Source organism: Pogona vitticeps, chromosome 12, assembly GCF_051106095.1.
Source record: "Pogona vitticeps strain Pit_001003342236 chromosome 12, PviZW2.1, whole genome shotgun sequence".
In the NCBI taxonomy this organism is placed as follows: domain Eukaryota; kingdom Metazoa; phylum Chordata; class Lepidosauria; order Squamata; family Agamidae; genus Pogona; species Pogona vitticeps.
The window spans coordinates 17,164,465-17,188,849 of NC_135794.1; the positions used below are offsets into that span (position 1 = coordinate 17,164,465).

Below are 24,385 nucleotides of genomic sequence, written 5' to 3' on the forward strand. Positions count from 1 at the left end.
AACTATTGTAAGAAAGATGAGCATATGGGGGTGGCGGAATTGAGATGTAAAAATAACAGGCAGTGAAAATAGCCTACCCAGAACTTCCTCGTCAAAGAGTAGTTAGGACAGTGGAGGCAAACCTTTTTCGGTTGAGTGCCCAAAATGAGGAGGTGGGGAAGAAACCAGTGGTTGCCGTGTTGCCTGGAAGACCAGAACCAGAACAGGAAGTGGCAGTTTCAGGGGGAATCATGGGGACGGACAGGAAGTTAAAGGGGGGAATCATGGGGACAGACAGGAAGTTAAAAGACCCAGAACAGGAAGAGAAAGGGGGAATCCCAGCTGTGGCCACTTCAAAAGGTTTGTTTCCACAAGGGTGAGTGGGTCGGCCGCTCACTCGCGTGCCAGCTGTGGCACGTGTGCCATAGGTTCACCATCGCTGACTTAGGAGATCCCGAGGGGGTTCTAGCATAGATAGGAAAGAGCGTATTTCCCTGTCCAGTGACACATTTGTGGTGTGAAGCCCTCTTGTAAAGCCCCACTACGGTGGGTCAGGCAGCACAAAGCCCAGAAGCCTTTTTAGACTTTGCTTCTAATACCCCCCTTTCCTCCATCTTATTTTGCCCTCAGCAAGAACAGAGGAAAAAGGAGACCATGGGGGATAAGAACCCGTTCCGATTGGAGCCTTCTGGGTCCAGCCGAGATCCTACAATGTCTCAGGTTCCTCACGGCCCTCATTCTCAGAAGCTCCACCAGCCTCCACCTCATCCTTCCCAGGTGCACGGGCACCAACGGGACAATTACAGTCACCCAAATAAGAGGCACTTCACTAATGCAGGTAGGGGACCAAAGAGGAAATGCCAGCATCCTTTCCCTCTTCCCCACCCCATGAGATTCCACCTGACTGACCGAGTCCTTCTAAGCCTCACTTGCCTTTTCCAGAATTTTCAACTACAGATCCCAGAACACCTCAAGCTAGTGGCCATCCCATCCTGACATTTGTAGTCCAAAGAGATCATGTTTGCAAAATCTATTCATTTGACATCAATGGAATTAGCACTTTTGAATGCCCCCAATTCTCTTGTAACAAAGTTGGAGTTGGTTGTTGTAGGTTTTTCCAGCTGTTTGGCTGTGTTCTGGAGATTTTTTTCCTAACGTTTCGTCAGTCTCTGTGACCAGCATCTTCAGAGGACAGGAGCTGGAACTCTGTGTTCTGGGGTAGTGTGTGGAATTGTTGAGTATTTGTAGCTGTGGGATCAGGTTTTTGTTCTTTTCAGGAGATTGGGTGATTCCTGTGATCAGGATGGTTTTTTTTTGTTATGGGTGTATTGTTGTGAAAAGGGGGGAGATGATCTGTCACTGTGATTGATGGGTGTTGTTGGCTAGTCTTTTGTGTGCAGTGATCACGGGTCCTTGTGGCTGGGTAGAATTCATTGACCTTTTTGCAGGTTGTATTTTTCAGTGCTGGGAGCCAGGTTTTGTTGATTTTTAGATGTTCTTCTCTTTTGTTGAAACTGTGCTGGTGTTTGTGAATTTCAGTGGCTTCCCTGTGTAGTCTAACATAATGATTGCTGGTGTTGTCCAGTACTTCCGTATTTTGAAATAGGATTTCATGACCAGCTTGTTGATGAATTAGTTATTTTTGACAAATGTTGCAATCATAGTGACAGATCATCTCCCCCTGTATCACAACAAAACACCCATAACAAACAAAAAAACACCTTGATCACAGAAATCACCCAATCTCCTGAAAAGAACAAAAACCTGATCCCACAGCTACAAATGCTCAACAATCCCACACACTACACCAGAACACAGAGGTTCTAGCTCCTGTCTTCTGAAGAGGCCGGCCACAGAGACTGTCGAAAGGTTAGGAAGAAAAACCTCTAGAACACGGCCAAACAGCCCAAAAAACCTACAACAACCATCGGATCCTGGCTGTGAAAGCTTAAGGGACCTTTCGGGAGGTCCTTCTTGCTGGCGTCCTCTAAGAGAAGCCCCAGAACAGCTCTTACGGAGCCCTCAGGTGGTCTGCAGCACTGTTCCAAAAAGGACGTTTGCTGCTCCAGGGACCTTTTGTAAAAGGCTCATCTTGCAAAAGACCCTCTGCTTTCCTGCAGATCGAGGGGAATGGCAGAGGGATCGCAAATTCAGCTATGGTGGAAATGCCAACCAGATGTGGGGAGGAGAACGGCACCATCAGTATGAGCAACACTGGTACAAGGAGCACCACTATGGAGACCGGCGGATGCGTGGGGATCCTCATCGCAGTTCGGGCAACTACCGAATAAACAACCCATCACGCAAACGGCCGTATGAGCAGTACAGCAGCGACCGAGATCACAGAGGGCACAGGGACTACTATGACAGGTGAGCAGTTCACCACACCAAGATCTCAGAGGGCCACTTTCCCCTACTTGTGGACGGATGTTCTCCAGCTGCCCTGCTGTCTATTTCCAGGCATCTCTCCCTGTTCACCACTAGGCGGAGATGAGCGCTTGGTGTATTGAAAGCTATTTTGGCTAGGTCTCCCCAGGTGTCTCCCCAACAAGTTTACAAGGTTTTTTATTTGTGGGGGGAGGGGGATTTAGCAGCACAACAACTGTTCATGGGGGGCAAAGGTTTGGGTAGCACCTTGTGGCGTACAGGTATATGGAGGACTCATACCTGAGCACCTTTTTAAGTGAGGCTGGGGATGCATTAAGAAGGCGGTTTAAATAGTAAATCTTCTTTGTGTGTGGTTCCCTTAATGACTCAGTAATTAGGGAGAAGTGGGAGAGTTCTCAGTGCTTAATTGCTTTTGACTCTTTTCTGGTCATAGAGTTTAGGTTGTCTGGTCTTTAAAATATTTTCTCCGACCTTAAGGTGAGACACCTGAGTCTTCAGTAGAGGGGGATTTGCGTGTGGACCAGGAGAGGTTCCTCCTTCCCTTCTCCTGAGCTGATGCCTCTTTTTGATTCTCTCTGCCCATTTAGGCATCACCATGACGCCAAGCGACGAAGAACAGATGATTTCCGGTCCCAGAATTACCACCAGCAGGATTTTAGGAGGATGTCTGATCACAGGCCGCCTCCCATTGGCTATCACAGCCAGGGACCTTCAGACCACTACCGGTCTTTCCATCCAGAGAAATCGGCTGATTACAAGCAGCTGCTTCCACCTCCTCATTCTCAAGTCTCAGACCCTCGCTCTCCACCCTCGCAAAAATCGCCCCATGAGGTCAAGTCTCCGCTCGACCGCCGGTCACCCTTGGATAGGTCTTTAGAACAGAAGAACAACCCTGAGTATAACTGGAGCGGCCGGAAAACCTAAGAGCTTGAATGAGGAAAGCAGGGGAAGGAGAACCTTACCAGAAGTAAACGGCAACTACTGGTTGGTCATGCTCCGCCAGAGACTCTGAAAACTCTGCCGTTGGGCTCTGCATTTGAAGGGCAAGATGATAGGAGTTGGACATGGCCGGGGCATCTGGGTATCTTCCCCCCATCTCTTCTCCCATATTCCCACTGGCCATATGTTGAGAATGGGTTTCCCTGCCATCCAGATGACCTGTTGGGCAAACGCCGAGCCCACACCAGTTTCTGTTTTTACAGCTGAAGGCTTATGTAGAGTCCCAGGGATGTGTGACAGATTTTGAACCTGATGGCTGCTTGCAGCACCCATGCAGAAGAAAGGGGAGATGATACTGGTTTTGAGATGGAAATTTCTGCAGGAGGGGAGAGGCATTTCTTCTGGAGAGGAGAGACCATAAATGTTTGCCTGAGGGAGTTTTCACAGAGTGGGAGAATGGGAGGACGCATCTGTGAATAAGAGAAACAGCCTTAAACAAAGCCAACCTGGAGGGGGGGAAAAGCTTGCTGTTGGCTTCAGAGACTCCTAGATGTAGGACCTCTCATTTCACTTTATGAAGCAAGAAGGAAAGAAAAAATGAAAAGGATATGTGAACACATCCCTCCTCCTCCTTTTCCCCATAAGCCCATTGTTTTTGTTCCTTTCACCATTTTCATTTTACTTTTTCAACAGAACAAAGAGTGATAACGGAAGCCCTCTGAAACTGGTGACCTTTCTGGGCTTGCCAAAAAAGTGTCCCTCATTCCAGTAACTTTGTCAAACGAAGCAAAAGAGAAGGAAGTACTGGGCACCAAGGGTGTTTCCATGTCAGATACTGTCAGCATTTCTCGATAGGTTCCTGGGCCCATTATTCTCTCTCACTTGTGATGAGAATGTCAAGTCTGTCTCATCCATTTTGCACAGGAAGACAAACACCCATCAATGAAGAAACCCAGTTTGGTGCCTGGGACCACCCTAGCTGGACTCTGCCTACTGTTTGTGAACTTCTCAAGTTGGCCACCCCAGCACTTCATGTAAACCCCCCCCACGCTTACCATCTAGAGTAGTGAAAGTGAAACGAGGGATCCATTGAAGAGGGAAGTGCACACCCTTGTCACAAATGTGTCCTCTTTGTACTTGAACTCCCATGGGGCGTATATGCATGTGTGTGCATTCATTCATTCATTCATTCTGGGTCCCCAGATTGCTTTGTGGAGGTGAGAGGGTTGGTCCTGTAAATATGAGAGAAGGGAGCAAGTGGCTCCAGTGCTCCCTGTGAACAACAAGCTATGTATCCATGCTGAAAGTTTAGCCTAGGGGCCTCCCTGGCTTTTCTGCAGTTCCACTCCAAGTGCGGGCGTCATGAATTTTCTGCTCAACAGGCATGAAGTGGCCTCTGCTCACAACTCCAGTCCAGTCGTTTGCCTGCTTGCTGGGTGGCCAGGAGTTGGAAAGTGTGGTGAGGTTGTCCTTGCCAGATCAGTTCCAGCAGTGTTAAGCATTGAATTGACCTGCAGAAGAAGGACTACAAAATAAATCTTTCAGTGTTGTATCCTAGCTTTTGGAAGGGTTTAGGGTGCGTGTGTGTATGTGCCAGATGCCGTGTTTCGTCTGATTCCACTAAACTGTGATGGTAGAAAATACACTATGGAGCTCCTTAAAAAGGTCCTTTTGTTTTCACATAGGGTGATGGTTTTTAATAATGTGAATTCCAACTGTATCTCTCCTCTTGCGAAGGTAGAGACAGATAAAGAACTTTTTAATTATAGTCGGTGATTAGTACATCTATTACTTCACCTGAGTCACAAAATGTTGCTGTAATCATGAAATATATATATTCCTGTGCCACCACGTTTCGGGGCTGGCAGAAGAGAGGTGCACACCTGTGAGATGGATGGTGATGGTATTTAAATAGAAAAATGCTTCAAAAGTATTATAGAAAAGTTAGCTTAGCCCTGATCCGTGAGATAACATGTCTCGGATTCTGTTGTAAGGCACAAAAAGGGGTAACCCAGTTTGCAGGGTGAGAGGGAGATGCCTCTCAGAAGGGTTATAGGGAAGAGAGTTAACCTGTGACTGTTTCAAAACAGCTGGGGGGGGGATCAGTATTCAGCAGGTTTTGTATTACATTTACGGAAGAGTAGCAGACTGGAGTGGCAAATCCAGAGCGCTTTAGTAGCCAAAATCCTGTTACACAACATATGCCAGTGTGAAGTCAAGTAGTGTTAAGCTGCTGGTGGTAAATTGCCCCTACTTAAGAAGTCAGTGTTTATAATTTTCACAGTATTGTGCTGAATCCTGTGACTCATGTGATAACAAGGAATAAAAGCTTCAACTTCTTAAATGGGCAATTCAGTGCAAGCACTTTATACCATTTAATTTACGCTGGCTGATGTAAAATAGAAGGATTCTGGTTATCCTCTCCAGATCATCCCGGGGGTAATGGGTGGGGTGGGGATTAGAAATGGGAAAGACATGAAAATAGGTGAGAATTTGGGGGCGGGGGGGAGAGCACCAGACCCAGTTGTAAATTTTTCAGCTGGTAGTTTGTGTTGCCTTTCATCTTTCTCATTCCTGAAGTATTTTTGAAACCAGGGGTGTGTGGTGGGGTGGAATCCATAGATTCATAGGCTTTGTCTTTGTTTTAAGCTTTCTCTAACTGTTCAGGCTAGGAGGAGGTAGAACACTTAAAAGTTTGCAGTGTGTCAGGGAAAGGGCAGAGTGCTGGACTTGTGCCCAGTTGCTATGGATTACTCCTGTATTCGGGAATGGAAAGAGGGACTCTTGCTATGACCCATATCTGTCATCTGTATGATACTGGACTGTCCCCTGCATTTTTCCCCATCATCTAGCAGTGGAAAGATAATTGCTCATAAAATCATGGACTCGAGGGAGAATCAACCAACCCTGTCAACTAAGAAAAAAAGTTATTAATTTTAATTTATATTTGTGAGAAACCTTTTGCCACTGTCCTAGTGATTTCTGATGTAAATATGTTGTTTATAGAGTATGTATTAAATTTTCCTACATTGTAAAATGGCTGTACTTTGGATTCTTCTATATTAAAATGTGAGATGGACATTTTCAGAATTTTGGGTGTGGTCTTGTTTTTGTTAGCATTGTGTGAAAGAGGGATTCTGTCCTGCGTTGATTACCAAATTCCACCACCTTGGGGATTAAATACATAGATTTTGCTGATCTGAAAGAGCCCTGGCTGATTTCAGACCCTGGGACGAAATCACAAGGCTTATGTCTGCTCTCTAGATCTACTTGAAGAACAGGCTTTGCCAAGCCACGGCCTTCTGGGTGTTGGAGACTACAACTCTTCCTGGCCCCAGCCAGTATGCCTACAGGTCAGAGACGGGGGGGGGGGGGTTCCAAAAGATTTGGAGGGCAACCGGATTGGAGAAGGATTGCTTGGTTTGTCCCATTTCTAGGTTGACTTTCTTCTGGTGAGGGCAGGAGACACCTTGTCATCCTAAATACACCATGGATGACAAGTTTTAAAAAGTGAAACATACAAAAATAAGCAATTCATTCGTTATGTAAGAACAATTAAAGGGCATTTTTAAACTTTAAAAACCTGCTTAAAACAAATGCATGTCCAGCATCCTGGAGCATCCACTCAATCTTACATATCAAAAGCCTACCTAACGAGGCAGGTCTTTCAGTGTTGCTTGTTTAACAGACCAGTGAAGACAAGGAGGCTGGCCTCCTGATATTCCTTTTAATAACAGACTGGTCTGCATCCAGTTTCCTGCCATCCCTCTGGATCACAGCAGTCCTTCACTAAAAGTCTGGGGTTCGCTGAAATGCCGGTATTCCTGCATCTTTCCTGAGCAGCTGAAGCAGCTGCATTCATTGTTTCCAGAGCCTCTTCATTTCCTGTTTCAACTACAAAACCAATTTGAAAGATCAGGAATGGATAAAGAAAAAATATCGAGTGCTTCTGAGTTTGTGCAGTGTGTTTTCTGTATCTTATCAGCCACTGCACCTATTTTTACAGAAACTGCAGATCCCCAGGAGCCTCAACCTAACCGTTCTTCAACTCGACATCATCCACCCTCCATACCTCCCCAGTTTCCTGATACCGGTTATATTTCGTCTTTTGCATCCTCGTCTTCCTCTGAAGGCATTCAATCTGACTCTTCATCACAGTCATCTCCAGATCTCCCTCCTCCTCCTCCTCCCCATACAATGGACAATCATCCTTCCTCTCCTTCAGAGGATTACTCTTCATATGCTCAGTTGGTATCCAGAATGGCTAAGGCATCCCCAGAGGCTGATCCAGTGTTTGATGACATCAATCAGGAAAGATCTCTGCCTCTGATCATACAGAATTTCCCCCCATTTCTCTTTCGTATGTACAGTACCTGAGGCCTATTTTTCAAAAACCTCTCAGTCACCTAACAAAAAGCAAAAGAAGGAGAAAAGTGTTTCCTCCTGAGGTGACATGATAAGCCTGTTGGGCCCTATAGCTCCTAGGATCCATCCAAACTGCTTGGTTATCTCATTTAATTCCGATCAGAATTACCACGTACGTAGGAGTTGTTGTAAGGGCAACCACACTGTTAACACTGCCCATGAAGGGCTTAGCTGGATATGGCTTCTCTGAAAGAAGAATTTTGCCCTAGTTTGTGACCTATATTCATTGAAGATACGAGTTTCCTTTTCTGTGTTCTTCAGGATGTTTTTTTTTTAAATTAAGGATGTGTTAACCACACACCCCACTGTGCAGTCCTTTGTTGAGATGTATTGATCACCTGAACCTTCCATTGAAAGCTGACAAGAAAAGATTATTGGTAGATCAGGGCGGAGAACATTGGACATGAGCATAATCGGCCTTAATTTTTTAATCTTGTTTTTGGCAAACACCTCCCAATGATGGCCCTTGTCATCATAGTGGGTGGTAAGAAAACTGTGGCCGCTGTAGTCAAAGAAAACTCGAGGGCAGAGGTGGGCAGTTGTGATCCTCCAGATGCTGTTGACCAACAGTTCCCATCATCCTTAGCCACTACAGCCAGTGGAAGACATTTTAGGAATTGCAGCTTTAAAAAAGAGGGGGGGAACACTTGGAGGACATCAGATGCCTCTCCCTGTATGCCTAGAGCAAAGTTCTCTAATGCCTCTATCACTATTCTGACACATTGTTTAAAGATTTAAATATATTGTACATATATTCTGCTTTGGTAGTCTCCAGTTAGCACACATGGTTCTTTTATCTCTTTGTCATCCTCTCAGAATGCCTGGCATTTTGACAGAAATTTTTCAGGTTCTGTGCACTCTCCTATCAAACTGAATTGGCAAGAGAGATCTTTGGTTTGCCTTTTGTCTCTTTATAAATATTTACAAGGTGCAATATCAGAATTGGCCACTAAAGGGAACTAAGGAGCATTTACCTGTATTTTATGGTAATTGGCAACATGGTAATAATGGGTAACCTGTGACTTGCACAGTGGAAGCAACGGGAAGAGCAGCAACTTGGCTAATGAGAAGCAATGAGTAATGCAACACGTTTGTTTCAAAATGGAACTTTCTGAATGCGATGAAGATTTACTGAAAATTGGGGAACAAACATTGGCCTTCAACTGCTGGGCAATAATGAAGAGCTGGCAGAGGCTTTACTGAATTCAGAACATGCTCATTTTCCTTGTGTTCAGATTATCCTTCTGTTTCAGCATATGTGATTGAGCGCTAGAAACAACAAGCCCAGTACTGTAAGAATCCATCAAGCAAGCAAATGTGTTGGGTTTTTTTTTTACTACCATGAAGGAAATACAGTTCTTAAATGATTTGATGGGGTGTTCTGATGATAGAAAGACCCAATGGAAAGCAACGAAACCTTGGAAAGTAACTTTGGGGAGGTAACTTTCAATATACTTCATAGAAGTAATCTCTGGAAGTAACTGTTTATTTGGCTGATAGTCAAGCCTTCTCAGTAGCCATCAGACAGACCAAGGGGTGTTCTTGAACCACACAGTCACCAGTTTGCACTCACACAGCTGCTGCTTCACCAGGGAATGGAGGCTGCCTTTCTCAGGAAGGGCTGTGGTTCAAAAGTAAATGATCGATTTGGCATGCAAAAAAACTATCATCACCACCGCCATCAATGCAAAACTGCAGAGCTGGAAGGGGGACCGTGTGGATCATGGAGCCCAGTCCCTACGGAGGAGGCACAATGAGGAATCGAATTCCCAACTTCTGGATCGATGGCTTTACTTCCTGCCATCCTCAGGCAGGGCTGGGAAATACTCTCACCCTGAAGCCCAGGAGAGTTGCTGATGACACAACCTTGTTAAACAACAGGGGGGGGGGAAACACTTGAAACGATCCCCCTTGACAAAATGTTGAAGCCGAGACTGTCCTACTTTGGGCACATCCATGAGAAGACAAGATTCCCTGAAGAAGACAGTCATGCTGGGAAAGGTGGGAGGCAGAAGGAGAAGAGGAAGACCCCAATGCGAGATGGGCTGACTCCCTAAACAAAGCCGCAAAATTGAGTCTACAGCAGCTGAGCAGAGCTGTTGAGGACAAAACGTTCTGGAGATAGCTCATTCATAAGGTCATGCTTTAGTCCAGTGGTCCCCAACCTTGGCCCTCCAGATGTTCTTGGACTTCAACTCCCAGAAATCCTGGCCAGCAGAGGTGGTGGTGAAGGCTTCTGGGAGCTGTAGTCTAAGAACATCTGGAGGGTCTATGTTGGACACCATTGCTTTAGTCAGAGGGCTTCAGACCTGAACGCATGAAGGGATGGCTCCCCCTCTAAAATCGATACCCTTGCCTGAGCACTAGCTTCTCCAAGGAGGTTCCTGCTTTGTCTTCTCAACTGTAGGAGCTTCTACGGTACCTGGAGACCCAGAGCCTTCTCTTCTCTGGGGTCCTTGACTGTTGAATATTCTCCCATGGAGGCCCTATTCCGGCCAACACGAGTTTCCTTTTTGGTGCTGATACTCGGTCCTTGCATTTTTGAGGATCTTTGGCGTTTAAGGAGCTTGGGTGAACCAGGTTGCGTCATCAGGCTGTCCAGATTAAAACAGTTGCGTACAATTTAAATGGTCTTCGGAGTTTTAAATTATTTGTTTGTATCCCACCTTGGGATCTTTTGATGTGGAATGGGATGTAAATATTCAACTATACAAGTATAGTCTGCATAGGTTTTGGCATTACCTGAAAATGCTGTGTGGAAAAAGCCTTAGATTGTGTACTACCTGTCATGACACATCATCAGAGCAGGTGGATAGGGCATCTAAACCGCTCTTTAATTGCAACAATACACACAACTCAGTTCGCAACTTTTTGCACCCTAAGGATTAGATATATAAAAACACCCAAGATCATGTTGTTGGGAAGAAGTTTTAATTGCAGTTTCATCAATAAATAATTTACAGTATTTACATTAACACCCCACAAAAGTTCTACACACACACACACACACATACAATAAGCCAGAACACAAGGGGGGCATTGAGCTTGTTGTATGTCTCCCCCCCCCCTTTGTGTTGTTGTTTTCTTTAAAAATTCATTGGGTCTTTGTTGGCTCCACTTTGTTTCTAAGCCAAATGTAACCAAAATAAAGTGCTTTTTAAAATTATGCGAACAGTAAAACAGAGATAATGCAAGCCATGGAAAATGGTTGTGGAAACTTATCTGGTCAACCAGAGAGGATGATGGGAGGATATGACGGAGGAGAGTCAGTTGAGGATATCTTGTGAACCACTGAATGCATTCAAGCAGAGACAGGTCTTCCAACCTCCCTCCTCAACATGCAGAGGCTAGAGATTGAAGGGATGAGTGAGGCAACAGGTCAAGGGCCCAATCCACTACCCATTTCTAGCTGTCAGACGTGTGATTGAAGACCGGAGTAGAGCTTGCTCAACTGTCGTCATTCTTGGGGCAAAAGCGGTAAGAAGACATAAGCAGCTGATCCCTTGAATTTTCTTTTTGTAGTGACATGTGAGCCCTTCGAAACATCCTGGAGAATCCCACTAGGGGGTTCTTCTAAACCAGTGGTTCTTAACCTTTGTTACTCGGATGTTTTTGAACTGCAACTCCCAGAAACCCCAGCCGGCACAGTTGGTGGTGAAGGCTTCTGGGAGTTGCAGTCCAAAACTCCTGAGCAACCCAAGGTTAAGAACCAGTGTTCTAAACCTCCCACCTGGCGCAATTTTCCCAGTCAAATCACACACCTGAATTTTCTGGGACTCCCACACCATACAGGTATCCGTGTCATCTATATTTCGACCTGGATGTGTCTCCTTTCCCTTGATGTATCAACCTGTTCTATTTTTCTTTCTTTTTTATTTTTAAATCTGTTCCCTTCAAGCCAATGTGGGGACCCCTGTCTCACCCACATCCAGGAACGGTTTTGATTCGTACAGCAGTGGAGAGAGGCGGCCCGTCCGAAGGTGTGGAAAAAGACCATGGTCGGGCCTCAAATGTACACCCGAGAGAGCCAGTGTGGAGCAGAATACCTGTGTCTTTGCTGGCACCCTGCACACTGGCAAGCTGGTTTTTTAGCTCTAGGCAAGGCAGTTTCTGTTGCTCACAATAACCATTCATGAGGGAAATGCTGTGCTTCAGAGGAAGACCAGGCAGCTTCCAGAACTGGCAACATACACCAAGGATGGGCAGGTTCTGGGAACAAATGTTCTCCATCCCTGGAACCACTCTGGACTGCGTGAGCCCCGGAAATGTGAAAAATAACACAAAGAAAAAAAAAGAGGGGGAGGCTGACTGGAAGTTCTCTGTGCTTTAAATACTTTCCCAAGGCACACTCCCTGGAAGACGAGAGAGCTTAAGGAATGGCCAAGGTGCCATTTTGAATTTCCAAAACACTGAGGCAGAGACTCCTTCCCTCAGTGTAAACAGGGGACGCATCTTGCTTTCTCAGGGCCCAAACTGTTTACCCTTGGACTGTGCAACTAGAAGACGTAGCTGCCCTCCAAGGAATTCATGCCCCAAGTTTCTGCCTGAGTTGCTGATCTAATTTGGGCAGTTCATCTGGGAAGGTCACCTCAGAGAAGGATCTGGCTAATGGTTTATACCCTAAAGAATTCAAAAGAAATATGTCTGTGTGTCTGTATGTTTTGGGGGGTGGATGGGATACAAGCAACAGAGTAAAAGGAAGGAGCTTGGTCATGCATCGTCTCAGCCTTGGTGAAGGTCGAGAGAAATAAAGGGTAGCATGGGCCACCTCAATACTGGCCGAGTTATTCCTCCTGAGATTATCAGACCGAGGGGAGGGGGAGGAAGAATGTGGGAAACTGGCCCATCATGTCAGCAGTCCTTAAAGCAGGAAAAGCGTCCGTGGACCACATGCAATCTGTCATGGATTCCTAAGTCCCTCTCCACATCCACGTTTCCCACCCTTATATTGCCGCCCATGCCTCCAAATGTAATTCAAACACTATTTGGGCAAGCCTATATGAAGTCTGAAATAGCCTTCTCTCAACCCTTGGAAGTGATCTTCCCGTCAATTCTGATTTTGTACAAAAAGAGCAGTCCGCTGAGATTTGAGATCGTGACGATGACAGTGAGGTTGTGGACATCCCGAGGCCCCCGAGAGGTGGTCCCACCTGGCCTTAAAGCAGGAAACCACTGTGTCCTTCTGGAACGGGCCACCCCGTGCTCTCAGATTCCTGTGAAGACACGGATCCCACAGCCCCTAGAAAAAAATACGTCTAGCCTCTGGCCTCAGAGAATGTTTGGGCAGCCTTGATGGGGAGATAAAGGAAGGGGTGATTGCTAAAAGGACGGAAAAAGAGAGAGGAAGGTTTGCTTACAGCCTGCCCTGCCCACGGCTTTTCCAAGGCCGCCAGAAAGGGAGACCCAGTTTGGAACAGTTACCACACCCAACGGTGCCAAGGCAGCTGCCAGCAGCCGCGCTAGCAAGGGCACCAAAAGCAGGTGTGTCCTGGCATCTGTTTGCACACACACCAGCAAGTAGGTGCCAGTTTGCCCAGGAGCAGTTGGCATCCCCTGACCAAAGCAGGTGGGTCGAACAGAAAGCCATCGGCCATAAACGTAGCAAAGTCCTCGCTGGTTTCTGACTCATGTGCGGCTCTTTACATTCCAGGTTTGGGTTGTCACTGTTTTTCATTTTTACACTTCCCCCCCCTTTGCACAACGGTGACCCCTTAGTTCTTTTCAAGAAGCAGCGATGGCCGCCGCCACCCTCTCCCATACGACTTGACTGTACACAGACGGCAATGTCACCAGCACCACAACCACTCATAGTACAACAAAAAAAGAGGAGGAGGTGGAGGGGAGAAGGGAGGCACCTCCCATCATCCTCAGCGAAAGGAGGAAGGCAACCCGAGAGGTGGTTAGCGGGAGCTCTAATTTAGCAGACAGTCTTCCAAGCAGAGAAAGCCTTCAACGGGCATGAAGGTCCAAACTTATTTATCATGTTGGTTTTCTTCTCAAGGGAAAAGATGGGATGATAAAAAGTTGGCCCAACTGATGCAGTCTCTTTCTTAACCAAGTAAGAAAAAAAAATTTTCAGTTTCCCTGTCAAAATTGTTTTGTTGTTTTCCGTTTCCCTGCCGTCATGATGATAGTCTATAGAAACAGAGCCCGGCACTGACTCAAAGAGACAACCAGTGGAAGAAGAGCAAGAAGCCGGGAAGGCCCCGAGGCCACCCCATTGCCTGGCCCAAAGTCCTGTGTCCTCTCGTAGAGGTGCAACTTGTTTTTGTTGGAGTGAAGCATCTTGACATCTTCAAAAGCATAATAAGCAGCAAGAGTGAAGTTGACATCGCCCGTAGTCAAGAGGTCGAAGACGCAGGAATGGAAGTATAAGTCCTCCACTGGAAGCTTCTCCTTACACTTTGCCACGGCCGCCTCGTAGGTGAAGGTCTCCGGGGAAGTAGGAGGGCTAGGACCTTTCCGTCGAGCCTGGTTTTCCGTTGTCTGAGTGGTGGAACGGAAGGCCTGGAAGTCTATTTGCTGGTTGAGCGGGCAGCCCCGGAGGCAGAGATACAGGCCTTGATTGTCGCCGTCGTCCACAGCTTTCACCACCTCCTCAGGCATCCGCACGGCAAAGGTCAGGTAACGGCCCACCTGCCTCACGACGATGGTGGTGCCAATGTACTTGGCCTGGATCTCTATATGCTGGCCAGAGACCTTCTCCGTGATCTTCAGGCTGTTGGCGCCATGCTTGTCGCCCCCGTTCTTGGAGCCGTCGGCAAAGGCGGCTGGCAGTTCATCCATCTCAGCTTGGTATACCTTCTGGTCCACACACTCCTGGAAGCTCTTGAAGATGATGGTGAGCTGCATGGACAATGGGAAAACAAGATGGAAAGGGAAAAAGTCACTAACACAGTCGTGCCCCACTGGACGATTACCCCGCTCTACAATGAATCCACTTTACGTTGATGTTTTGCGATTGCTTTTGTGATCACAAAACGATGTATTAAATGGGGTTTTTTTGCTGTGCGATGATCGGTTCCCTGCTTCGGGAACCGATTTTCGCTTTACGACGATCAGCAAACAGCTGGTTGTCAGGCTTCAAAATGGCCACTGGCTGAAGAAAATGGCCCCCCGCTGTTTTCTAGGATTGATTCCTCGCTTTACAGGCACCGAAAATGGCCATCGTATGGAGGATCTTTGCTGGACGAGCAGGTATTCAGCCCATTGGAACGCACTGAACGGTTTTCAATGCGTTTCAATAGGTTTTTTTAATTTTGTTTTACGACGTTTTCGCTCTACAGCGATTTCGCTGGAATGAATTAACGTCGTCAAGCGAGGCACCACTGTACTGACAAGAGTCCTTGGATCTGATCCTAGCCCATCTCATCAGCAACCTCTCTCTTCAATTATTACCAAGAGAGGGCAGCGCCAGGAAGCTTCCTTCCAGTTGTCGAATTTGCCCATCTGGACGCCACAGACAGAATTCAAAATGTTATGCCAGGGAAAAATAAATTGGGCTCCAACTTCCAGAACTCACTGGCAAGCATAGTCAAATGCTGATCACATACCGTAATGGCTAAACCAGAATACTCATAGAATCATAGAATTGTTGAGTGGGAAGGGGCCTATAAGGCCAACGAGTCCAACGCCCAGTCAGTGCAAGAATCCAAATCAAAGCAGATCTGACAGATTGCCTAGTTTTCCCTTGAATGCCTCCAGCGTTTGGAGTGTTTGCCACCTCCTGAGATAATTGGTTCCATTGTTGTACTGCTCTAACAGTTAAGAAGTTTTTCCTGATATTCAGCCAAACTCTAGCTTCCTGTCGCTTGAGCCAGTTATTATGGGTCCTGCACTCTGGGATGATCGAGAACAGATCTTGCCCCTCCTCCATATGACAGCCTTTCAAGTATTTGAAAAGTGCTATCACCCTTCAGTCTTCTTTTCTCAAGGCTAAACATGCCCAATTCTTTCAGCCTGTATTTAAGCGTTTAGTTTACATGAGAGTTTCATTTCAGCCTGAGCTTCCATCAGAATTTATCAAAATTTGGAGAACGCGAACGTAGGAGAAAGCAAAACAGGCAAATTTGTCTGTGTATTTACCTTGCTCGTGGCTGTCGCCGCGGAACCCGGCAAGACCGGCGTGTTAGTGACCTGCACATTTAGGTAGTTATTGTCTATGAGAGGCCACGCTCCCTGGACTTTACACGTCTGGAAGCTGTCCGAAAATGTCCTGAGGTGGGGGTCACCAAACAGCCCACAGTGGGTGTAGTTGGGCGGCGGAGAGTGTTTGTGAAAGCTCCTCTCATAATGACAGATCTCGGGACTGTCCGAGCGCTCCTGGCTGTCGCCGCGGGGCGGCGGGTAGAAGCGGGGCGGCGAGGTGGGGCCGTCTTTGGAGCAGTTGTGCTGGGCCATCAGATCATCAATGCCGTGGACGGCAGAGTGGTAAAAGAGGTCCCCTCGGCAGGTGCGGGCCGTGTGGTGGGTGCACTGGGCGTAGGCCCTCAGGGCGGTGCAGAACTCGGAGGCCTCCTCGGCTCCCACAGGGTGCGGCCCCGACGTGGCGGCCAGGAACTCAGAGTTGCACTTCATGATTTTGCACTGAGATGTCACTAAAAAGAAAAGGAGGTAAACAGGTGTGTGAAGAAATCCAAAATCTGGGCATTTATTTATTTACTTGCACTTTTCCTGCAATGATGTGCACACAACGGACATCACTTTACTGATCCTCAACGGCTCCTCAAAATAGAAAACAACATGACGACATTTATGAGACAGACAGGGAGGGGTTAAGAGTGTTGGACGAGCGCTCGAGAGACCTGGGATCAAATCCCCACTGGGCCAGTTACACTCTCTCATTCTACCCTCCCTTGAAAGGCTGTTGGGAGGATCCAGTGGAGAGCAAGAGAACCTTCTTCACCACTTCCAAGTTCACTGGTGGGAATGTATGGTAGAAATGAATCAACCGACCAGATAGTCAGGCTGAGAGAGTCTCTGCCCCAGTTTTACCCATTGAATTTGAAGGCTCCGTGGATGATTGAATCCTGACCAGTTCAACCCTCTGCATGTTCACACCACCTTGAATTTTATCCATATTAAGTTCCCTGAACATCACTCCACCCACAACGTCAAAGAGGAATCTAAGATCCCATTCATAGAATGGCCTCCAGAAACGTTACTTTGGCAAGGGACCGTGACCTCACGGTCTGATTTGATATAAGCTTCCAAAGTCCCTCTCGAGACCAGAATTCAGGGAAAGGCCGTGAAGCTTGGAATCCTATTTTGACATTTGGAAAAGCTTTGTGTGCATAGCATCCTGGGTCTAGTTCCAAGTGTGTATGGGGAAGACCACAACCTGCCTGTGTAGATGCAACGGAACTACATGCATCACCAGCTTGAATCAGAAGAAGGCAGTTTCCTTCACTGAACTGTAACCGAACTTCTCTGAGTCACGAACAGCCTTGCACGAGGCTCACTTTTCTATATATACAGCCAAGAAAAGTTACCTATCCCAACGACCCCTTTGTTATACTAGAGGGGACACTCTAGGAAAAACCAGTCCCAAGCCTGCTCTAGACAGTATTTGGGTGTGTGTGTGTGCGTGCGTGTTGTGTTTGTGTGTGCACAGTTGAATATGTTCCGAGTCCTGTAGGGGGAGATGTTCTCCTAGGAAACAGGATGGATTTCCACCCTGAGAAATCTTCTCCCCTTGCCGTTCCACACATGTCTCTGTATAAGGCTAAATCTCCCAAGCCAGGTGTCACAAATAAACTTTGGCAAGACAAGGGTGTACACGAAGGGCTTATGCGTGTGGGCGAGGAAGACAGTAATGGAGAACGAGGGAGAGAAATGCGAACAAACCAATGCCAAAACTTCGCTCCCAACTCTTGATGTTATTGCAAAGCTTGAAAATGAAGATTTATCACGGATTAGAAGACTGTCTGTCTTTATTGGCATTTCATTTATCCCAACTAATAATTCAGAGGTATTGTACAGTCTCCCTGCACTTGGAGATCCCTTAAGTTATCACTAGCCGCCATTAATAGACCTAATTCTCTTCCATTGTTCTTCTTTAGTCGTATCAGAGTGTTGCACATTTTAAAATTATGGACGTATATGAAATATAGGTAAAATTAACACAAAATAAAATGTTGCGATAACTAGAATGCTTTTGATCAGAAGTGGGCTGCTTCAAGAGTATAATCTCCGCCACTTTGCTAGATGTTCTGTGGTACACATGGTGAGGCTTAAATGCATGAATTTACATAACCTTTTTTTAAAAAAGCTATTGCCCTCCCCCACACCTTGTGGCACAAAGTTCCGTAAGCTAACTATGCTCAGTATGAAGAAAGCTTCCCACTTAGCTGTCTTATATCTCCAGCTATTGCATTTAGTGATTACACAGAGGTTAGGACCATCAATAGCTACTGGTCAAGGGGGTTATTGATCAGATCCAATATCAGTGATCCAGTATCAGAAGTGCTCAGTTGCTGGGGAACGCGAAACAGAGATAGTAATTGCGAGAACAGTTGCCTTGGCTAACAGAATGCTGGACCAGAGAAGCCTTTACTCTGACCCTGCAGGAATCTCCTTACATTCTTCAGTTCAATCTAGAATACTGGTACATCTCTTTCTATAGTATGGAACTACAGTGGTGCCTCACATTACGACGTTAATTCGTTCCAGCGAAATCGCTGTAGAACGAAAAGTCGTAATGCGAAAATAAAAAGCCATTGAAACGCATTAAAACCCGTTTAATGCATTCCAATGGGCTGGAAACTCACCGTCCAGTGAAGATCCTCCATAGGGTGGCCATTTTCGTTGCCTGTGCAGCAAGGAATCCATCCCAGAAAACAGCGGGGAGCCATTTTATTTACCCGGCGGCCATTTTGAAACCACTGATCAGCTGGAGGCAAATCGTCGTTTTGCGAAGAATTGGTTCCTGAAGCAGGAAACCGATCATCGCAAAGTGAAAAAACCCCATTCAGATCGCAATTGCGATCACAAAAAGATTGTTGTAATGCAGTTTTGTAGTATTGCGGTTTCATCATAATGCGGGGCAATCGTAAAGCGAGGCACCACTGTACAATTCCCATTATTTTTACCCATTTGCTACACTGCCAGGACTGGCGAGTCAACATCTGGAATGTTGCAGTTTGCCCAGCCTTGCTCTAGAACTTGGAACTAACAGGTAATTAATTTACCTTAGGTAATGTAATTACCTATAGCTAGTTACTTTTAGGATAACAAGGGCATAACCAACAAATATCTCAAAAACAATGATTAAGTTACTTTACTGATGCAGTAAGTAACATTTCCTAATTATTTCCAAAAAATTACATTTCAACATCAAGTTAATGTACGTTTAGAGGACGTTTGTGGTCCTCCAGATATTTTTCACTATCTTAACCATTCTATCAGTCTTATTTATGCTGATCAATCGTTAAGCCTTTCCTCTTTCAATATAACAAAAAAGAACAGAATACGAGTTGTCCAAGTGTCGTGTTGGGTTACTTTTTTTAAAACTAGGCACTGAATAACAGCACGTGCGTTACTTTACCAGCCAGTGTAAATGGGTCTGAGGAACAAAACGCTATTTAAAAATGACTTTGCAAACAGAGCCCTGGCCAAGGCTGAAAGAGGAAGAAGGTGCTTTCTGTCTGTCTGCCTCGCTCAACACCTTGAATGGGTTGGTGAGAGACGGGGGTGTGAAAACACAGGCACGCCTTCGAACTGCAAGTGTCCCCTACAACAGTCACATTCTGCAGAACCATAAAATAAAAGGAGGAGGGCCGGTCAACTGCAGTCCTTAGTACAGTAATTGTCAAATCTATCCACCCTGATTAATCTCTGATAAAGTCAAGGCTGCAACTTGAGAGGAGTGGGCAGAGTGGGTGGGGGGTCTAACAGGCTGGATGTGCAGCTGGTGTGGAAGCCGGAAGTGCCACCCTCCTCTCTAATCTCCTTCCTCCTGTTCCAAGAAGATAAAAAGCTTTCCTTTGGGAACAGAGCAACGGCGGGGATCCCAGGCTGAGACCCATTGCAGCTTGTGGGCTGAATCCATTGGTAAAGCCGCCTCCGCCTCCTGCCCCCTTGCTCAGCACCCGGTGCCTTCAGATTACACAAACACCTGGATGACTCAAGTCTTCTTGGCAAGGGCTGGCACACTTGGGGAAGGGGGGCAGGAAGCCAAGGAGCCCTCGGCTTGCCAAAGGGAGGTCTGAGCCAAGAGGGTGTGTGGAGGAGCAGCAGCCACAGATCAATCACAAACCAATATAAGGATGCTCTCATGCGCCCGCCGGAGAAAACCAGCTGCAGCTTTCTTTGGAGGCCCCTTGTTCCAATGCCAAACCTGCTGTGAGCTCCATAGCTTTGGGCATGTCGACTCTTCTCTTGGTCAGGACTAGTGTGGAGAGACCCAGGGGCAGTGTGGAGTCCATCGAACACAACAAAATTGACTCCATGCCCCCTAGAGGGTAGAAGGTGTTTAAAAAACAAAACAAAACAGAGGTGAAGTATTAGGGTGCAAGGGGGAGGTGCATATATCTTCTACACCATTCCTAGTTAAAGGTAAAGTTTGCCCTTGACATTTAGTCCAGTCGTGTCCAACTCTGGGGTGTGGTGCTCATCCCCGTTTCCAAGCCGTAGAGCCAGCGTTTTTGTCTGAAGACAGTTTTCCGTGGTCACGTGGCCAGCGTGACTAGACACAGAACACAGTTACCATTCCGAGAGACCCGGAAAGGGAGACTCAAACTCTAAAATGTCTGCTGTCAAAACCCGGAACCCAGTCAGGCGTAAGACAAGACGGGTCATGTCCAAAGCGTAGACAACTCAGCAGCCTTTCCAGATGTTGGATTGCAAATCCCACGAGCCTTGGCCAGGGCTGCCCATGAGAAAGACTGATGAGACTCACTGTCCAAAAAAGCTCCAAGCTCAGAATACACGAGAGCCACAAACGAGGGCACCACCAGCGATGACGACTCACCTGAGGGGGAAAAGACGCACAAGCGAACATTCAACTGAGCCAGAACCCGGGACTCCTCCAGTCCAGTCCAGAACTGGGCTATCGGACCAGGATGAGTTCTCCATGCTGTTGGACAGGGAGATGGACCATCTCATCTCCTTACATGGGGAAGGTGGAAAAGTGGTGCCTCGCTAGACAGTTACCCCGCATGACAGTTTTTTCGCTAGACATTGGCTTTTGGCGATCGCTATAGCAATTTGCAAAAGAGTGATTCCTATGGGGGAATTTCGCTGGACAATGTTTGGTCCCTGCTTCGCAAACCGATTTTCGCTAGATGACAATTTTGACAGCTCCCTCTGCACTCGCAAAGCCGGTGTTTTCAGGAGCTAAGCTTCGCAAGACAGCAATTTAAACAGCTGATTGGCGGTTCACAAAGCGGCTTTCCTATGGCCGATCTTCACTAGACAACAACGATTCTTCCCCATTGGAACACATTAAACAGGTTTCAATGCATTCCAATGGGGAAATGCTTTTTGCTAGAAGATGATTTTGCTAATCAATGATTTCAGTGGAACGGATTATCATTGTCTAGCGAGGCACCACTGTATTGGCAAAGGATGGGACTCTATCCATAAAGGAACAGTGTTTTCTCTCAAAAGTTAACAGCTGGTTGCAGAGATATTACGTCCTCTTTCAGAACTTCCTCTGACATTCTCTGTTAAGAGGAAATTGCCTCTTTCTTAAGGGATTTTCAGAAAGACACTGCTACTGAGCCTTTTGTGGTATTTCAATTCAGTGTGTGATCCAGCCTGTTCAGAGTATGGCAGGTGCTACTGGGAAGCAAAACCCTGAACAATAGATCTCCACACTGCAGTCCTTAAGCATCAAAATGATTTCTTTAAACTGCGGCAACGAACTGGCACAGAAATGTTATCGTTATGCGCTGTCTTGCTGAAACCAACTATAGTGACCCTAACAGGGCTTTCAAGGTAAAAGAGGTATTTAAGGAGTAGATTTGCCAGTTCTACTGTAACTCCACAATGAAGTTCCATGGCCAAGCAGGGAATCAAATCCAGGTCTCCTAATTTGCTACTCTACCCACTGGTCTGTCTCTCTACCCACTCCCTCCATACTTTCAGGCTTAATGAGCAAGGCTATAGCCACAAAGGTCTATTCAGCACAGGCAAGTGTAAAATGATCGGCACCAGAGTAGAGATCCCGAATTTCAGGTACACACTGAAGGGATCTGAGGTGGCAGCAACTGATCAAGAAAGAGGTTCTGGAGTTGCTATGGAAAGGCAGATGAAAAGGCTGAGCTAGACAGTGGCTGCTGTGAAAAAAAGCAAACCGCATGGCAGGCATACATAGAAAAGCAATCAAAAATTAAATTGCCGACATCACGCTGCCCTCGTAAAAAGCAAAGGTCAGCCATGCTAGGATTACTGTGTATGGTTCTGATCACCCTATCTTGGGAAGAACACTGGAGTGCTGTAGAAAGGTGCAGGGGGGAAAAAAAGGCCAACCAAAACAACCAAGCAGCTGGAAATACCCAAAATCTGAAGCTACTTACTTTAGGAGGAAATCTAACTAAGGAATGAAAGAGATATTTAAAAGTGAGCTGAACATGCTTACAAAGACCTAGGTAGATCTTCAAACTGAACTTGTGAATGCATGGCCCCTGGGATGGGATGAAAACAGGGGCTTCTTGGACCGGGCTCCATCGTTCTTTGGACCCATCACACTTTCAAGCTCAGTGAGTAGAGCTATATCGACAAAGGTATACAGTAGGACTCCTCTATCAGCAGGATCAGTATCCACCAATCCTCTTATGTATTGCCTGAAAATACTAAATTAAAAAACCCAGAAATACATATTTATATGTATTCCCAGAGTGTATTTACCAGAAATGGCCAATAGAGGGAGCCAGAGACCATGCCATGTATAGCATTCCATTTTTTTTTGCATCCGAGGACAGACAGTCATCATGCTCGTATGGTATTCTCTGGCTAGGAATACAATGGTAAACGACTAGGGGGAAAAACTTCCAGAAATGTGAAAAAGACATGGAAACTTTCCATTATTGAAGCAGCATAAAGCAAAGAAAAGTAGGGGGCAGTATTAAGAGTATGTGTGGGGGAACCCTTCACATTTTGAAAAGGCTTTGAAAATCAACCAGCCCATCAGGGGAAATACAACTAAGCAGAAACCTGAAAGGGGTTTGTACGGTCTAAAGAAAGTAGAAAGAGAGAAATCATTTCTGCTGTACTTCTAACGCTGGAAACTGCCATCAGCCAATGCAATGGAAGGTCAAGAAATCTAAGTTACACCGAAGGAAATTCAGTTTCACCAAATGCATGTATTGAGCTCACAGTCCTCAGGTGAGATGGATATGGCTTTTCAAAATAGACTAGACCAGAGGTCACCAACCTATTTCACCCCATGGACCGGTTGGGGACCTCTGGACTAGACAACATCTTGGAGGAAAAGGTTCTCCATGGATACTAGTCATGGTGGCTGCCCCTAGAGTCATGGTGTCCAACCTGGAGTCCCCAGATGTTCCTACGACTCCCAGGAAGCTTGGCCAGCACAGCTAGTGGTGAAAGCATCTGGGAGTTTTAGTCCAAGAGCATCTGGAGACCCACGGTTGGGAATCAGTGCTCTCAATGAAGGAGACCAGACACCACGGAATCTAGTTGCTACAAAACAAGCACACAAGAGGCGTACTAAAGGCTTGCCATGGGCAACAGGTTGGCCACTGGTGTAGCAAATGAAATCTTGGAGCCCATAAACCTGAGTGGCCCAAACAGAGGCCCCTTTTTCATGGGCTCAAGACACACACATCTATGTCCCTGTGGCAGAACAAAATTCAACCACAAAACATTCCTTTTTTAATTCCCAAAGGCTTCCGAGATCAATGTTTCTATGTGGGAAGAGTCTGGGGGCAGCTTCATGACAATTTTTTTCAAACCCCCCCAAAATCAAAATTGGGAGTAAATGTCTGGCCACTGCAAATTTAGGTTTCTTTTCTGCCTTTTTTTTTTTTTTTTTAAGAAAATCATTCCTGGGCTAACTGCAGCCCTCAGTGTAAATCCTGTCACCGGTCCCACCAAGGCTGCCCATCCTGATGCAGACCTTCCATCTGATTCAGGAAGGCTTTTAAAAAAAAGTGTATTCTTAATCTTTATTACATCTTAGGTAAAGGTAAAGGTTCTCCTTGGCAATATTGTCCAGTCGTGCCCGACTCTAGGGGGCGATGCTCATCCCCATTTCCAACCCATAGAATTAGCGTTTGTCCGAAGACGATCCTCCATGGTCATGTGGCCAGCGTGACTAGACATGGAATGCCGTTACCTTCCCACGAGGTGGTACCTATTTATCTACCGGCATTTTCATGCTTTCGAACTGCTAGGTTGGCAGGAGCTGGGACAAGCGACAGAGGCTCACTCCATCACGTGGATTCGATCTTACGACTGCAGGTCTTCTGACCTTGCAGCCCAGAGGCTTCTGCGGTTTAACCTGCAGCGCCACCACGTCCCATGCAGCGCCACATGGCTAAGTTACCAGATGGCTAAGTTGGAAGGTTTAGCAAATACTTAGTAGAGGGGTGGGAAAACCCCAGAAATCTACTGGCTGGGACATTTGCCCACCTTGCGTACCTTCCATGAAATTTTATCAGCCCCTAGAAGACCGAACCGGAAGTTCATT

General features: G+C 46.4%; 2 protein-coding genes across 11 annotated transcripts in view; one reads left to right on the top strand and one right to left on the bottom strand.

Moving 5' to 3' along the window:
- CHD2 (chromodomain helicase DNA binding protein 2) overlaps positions 1-6,396 on the top strand; it is a 70,203-nt gene extending 63,807 nt beyond the window's left edge. For 7 of the 8 annotated variants that reach the window (XM_072981586.2, XM_072981588.2, XM_078380905.1 and 4 more), the window contains 3 exons: positions 610-817; positions 2,100-2,349; positions 2,955-6,396. In XM_072981586.2, coding sequence (XP_072837687.2) covers positions 610-817; positions 2,100-2,349; positions 2,955-3,291 — 795 coding nt within the window. In that variant the 3' untranslated portion in view covers positions 3,292-6,396. The remainder of the gene's footprint in view (positions 1-609; positions 818-2,099; positions 2,350-2,954) is intronic. The other variant, XR_013538913.1, reaches the window with a different exon arrangement.
- A 4,249-nt stretch (positions 6,397-10,645) lies between these two features.
- The window catches only part of RGMA (repulsive guidance molecule BMP co-receptor a), a 48,696-nt gene continuing 34,956 nt past the window's right edge, over positions 10,646-24,385 (bottom strand). For all 3 annotated transcript variants that reach the window (XM_072981578.2, XM_078380908.1, XM_078380907.1), the window contains 2 exons: positions 15,817-16,328; positions 10,646-14,577 (listed from right to left, as the gene is read on the bottom strand). In XM_072981578.2, coding sequence (XP_072837679.2) covers positions 13,867-14,577; positions 15,817-16,328 — 1,223 coding nt within the window. In that variant the 3' untranslated portion in view covers positions 10,646-13,866. The remainder of the gene's footprint in view (positions 14,578-15,816; positions 16,329-24,385) is intronic.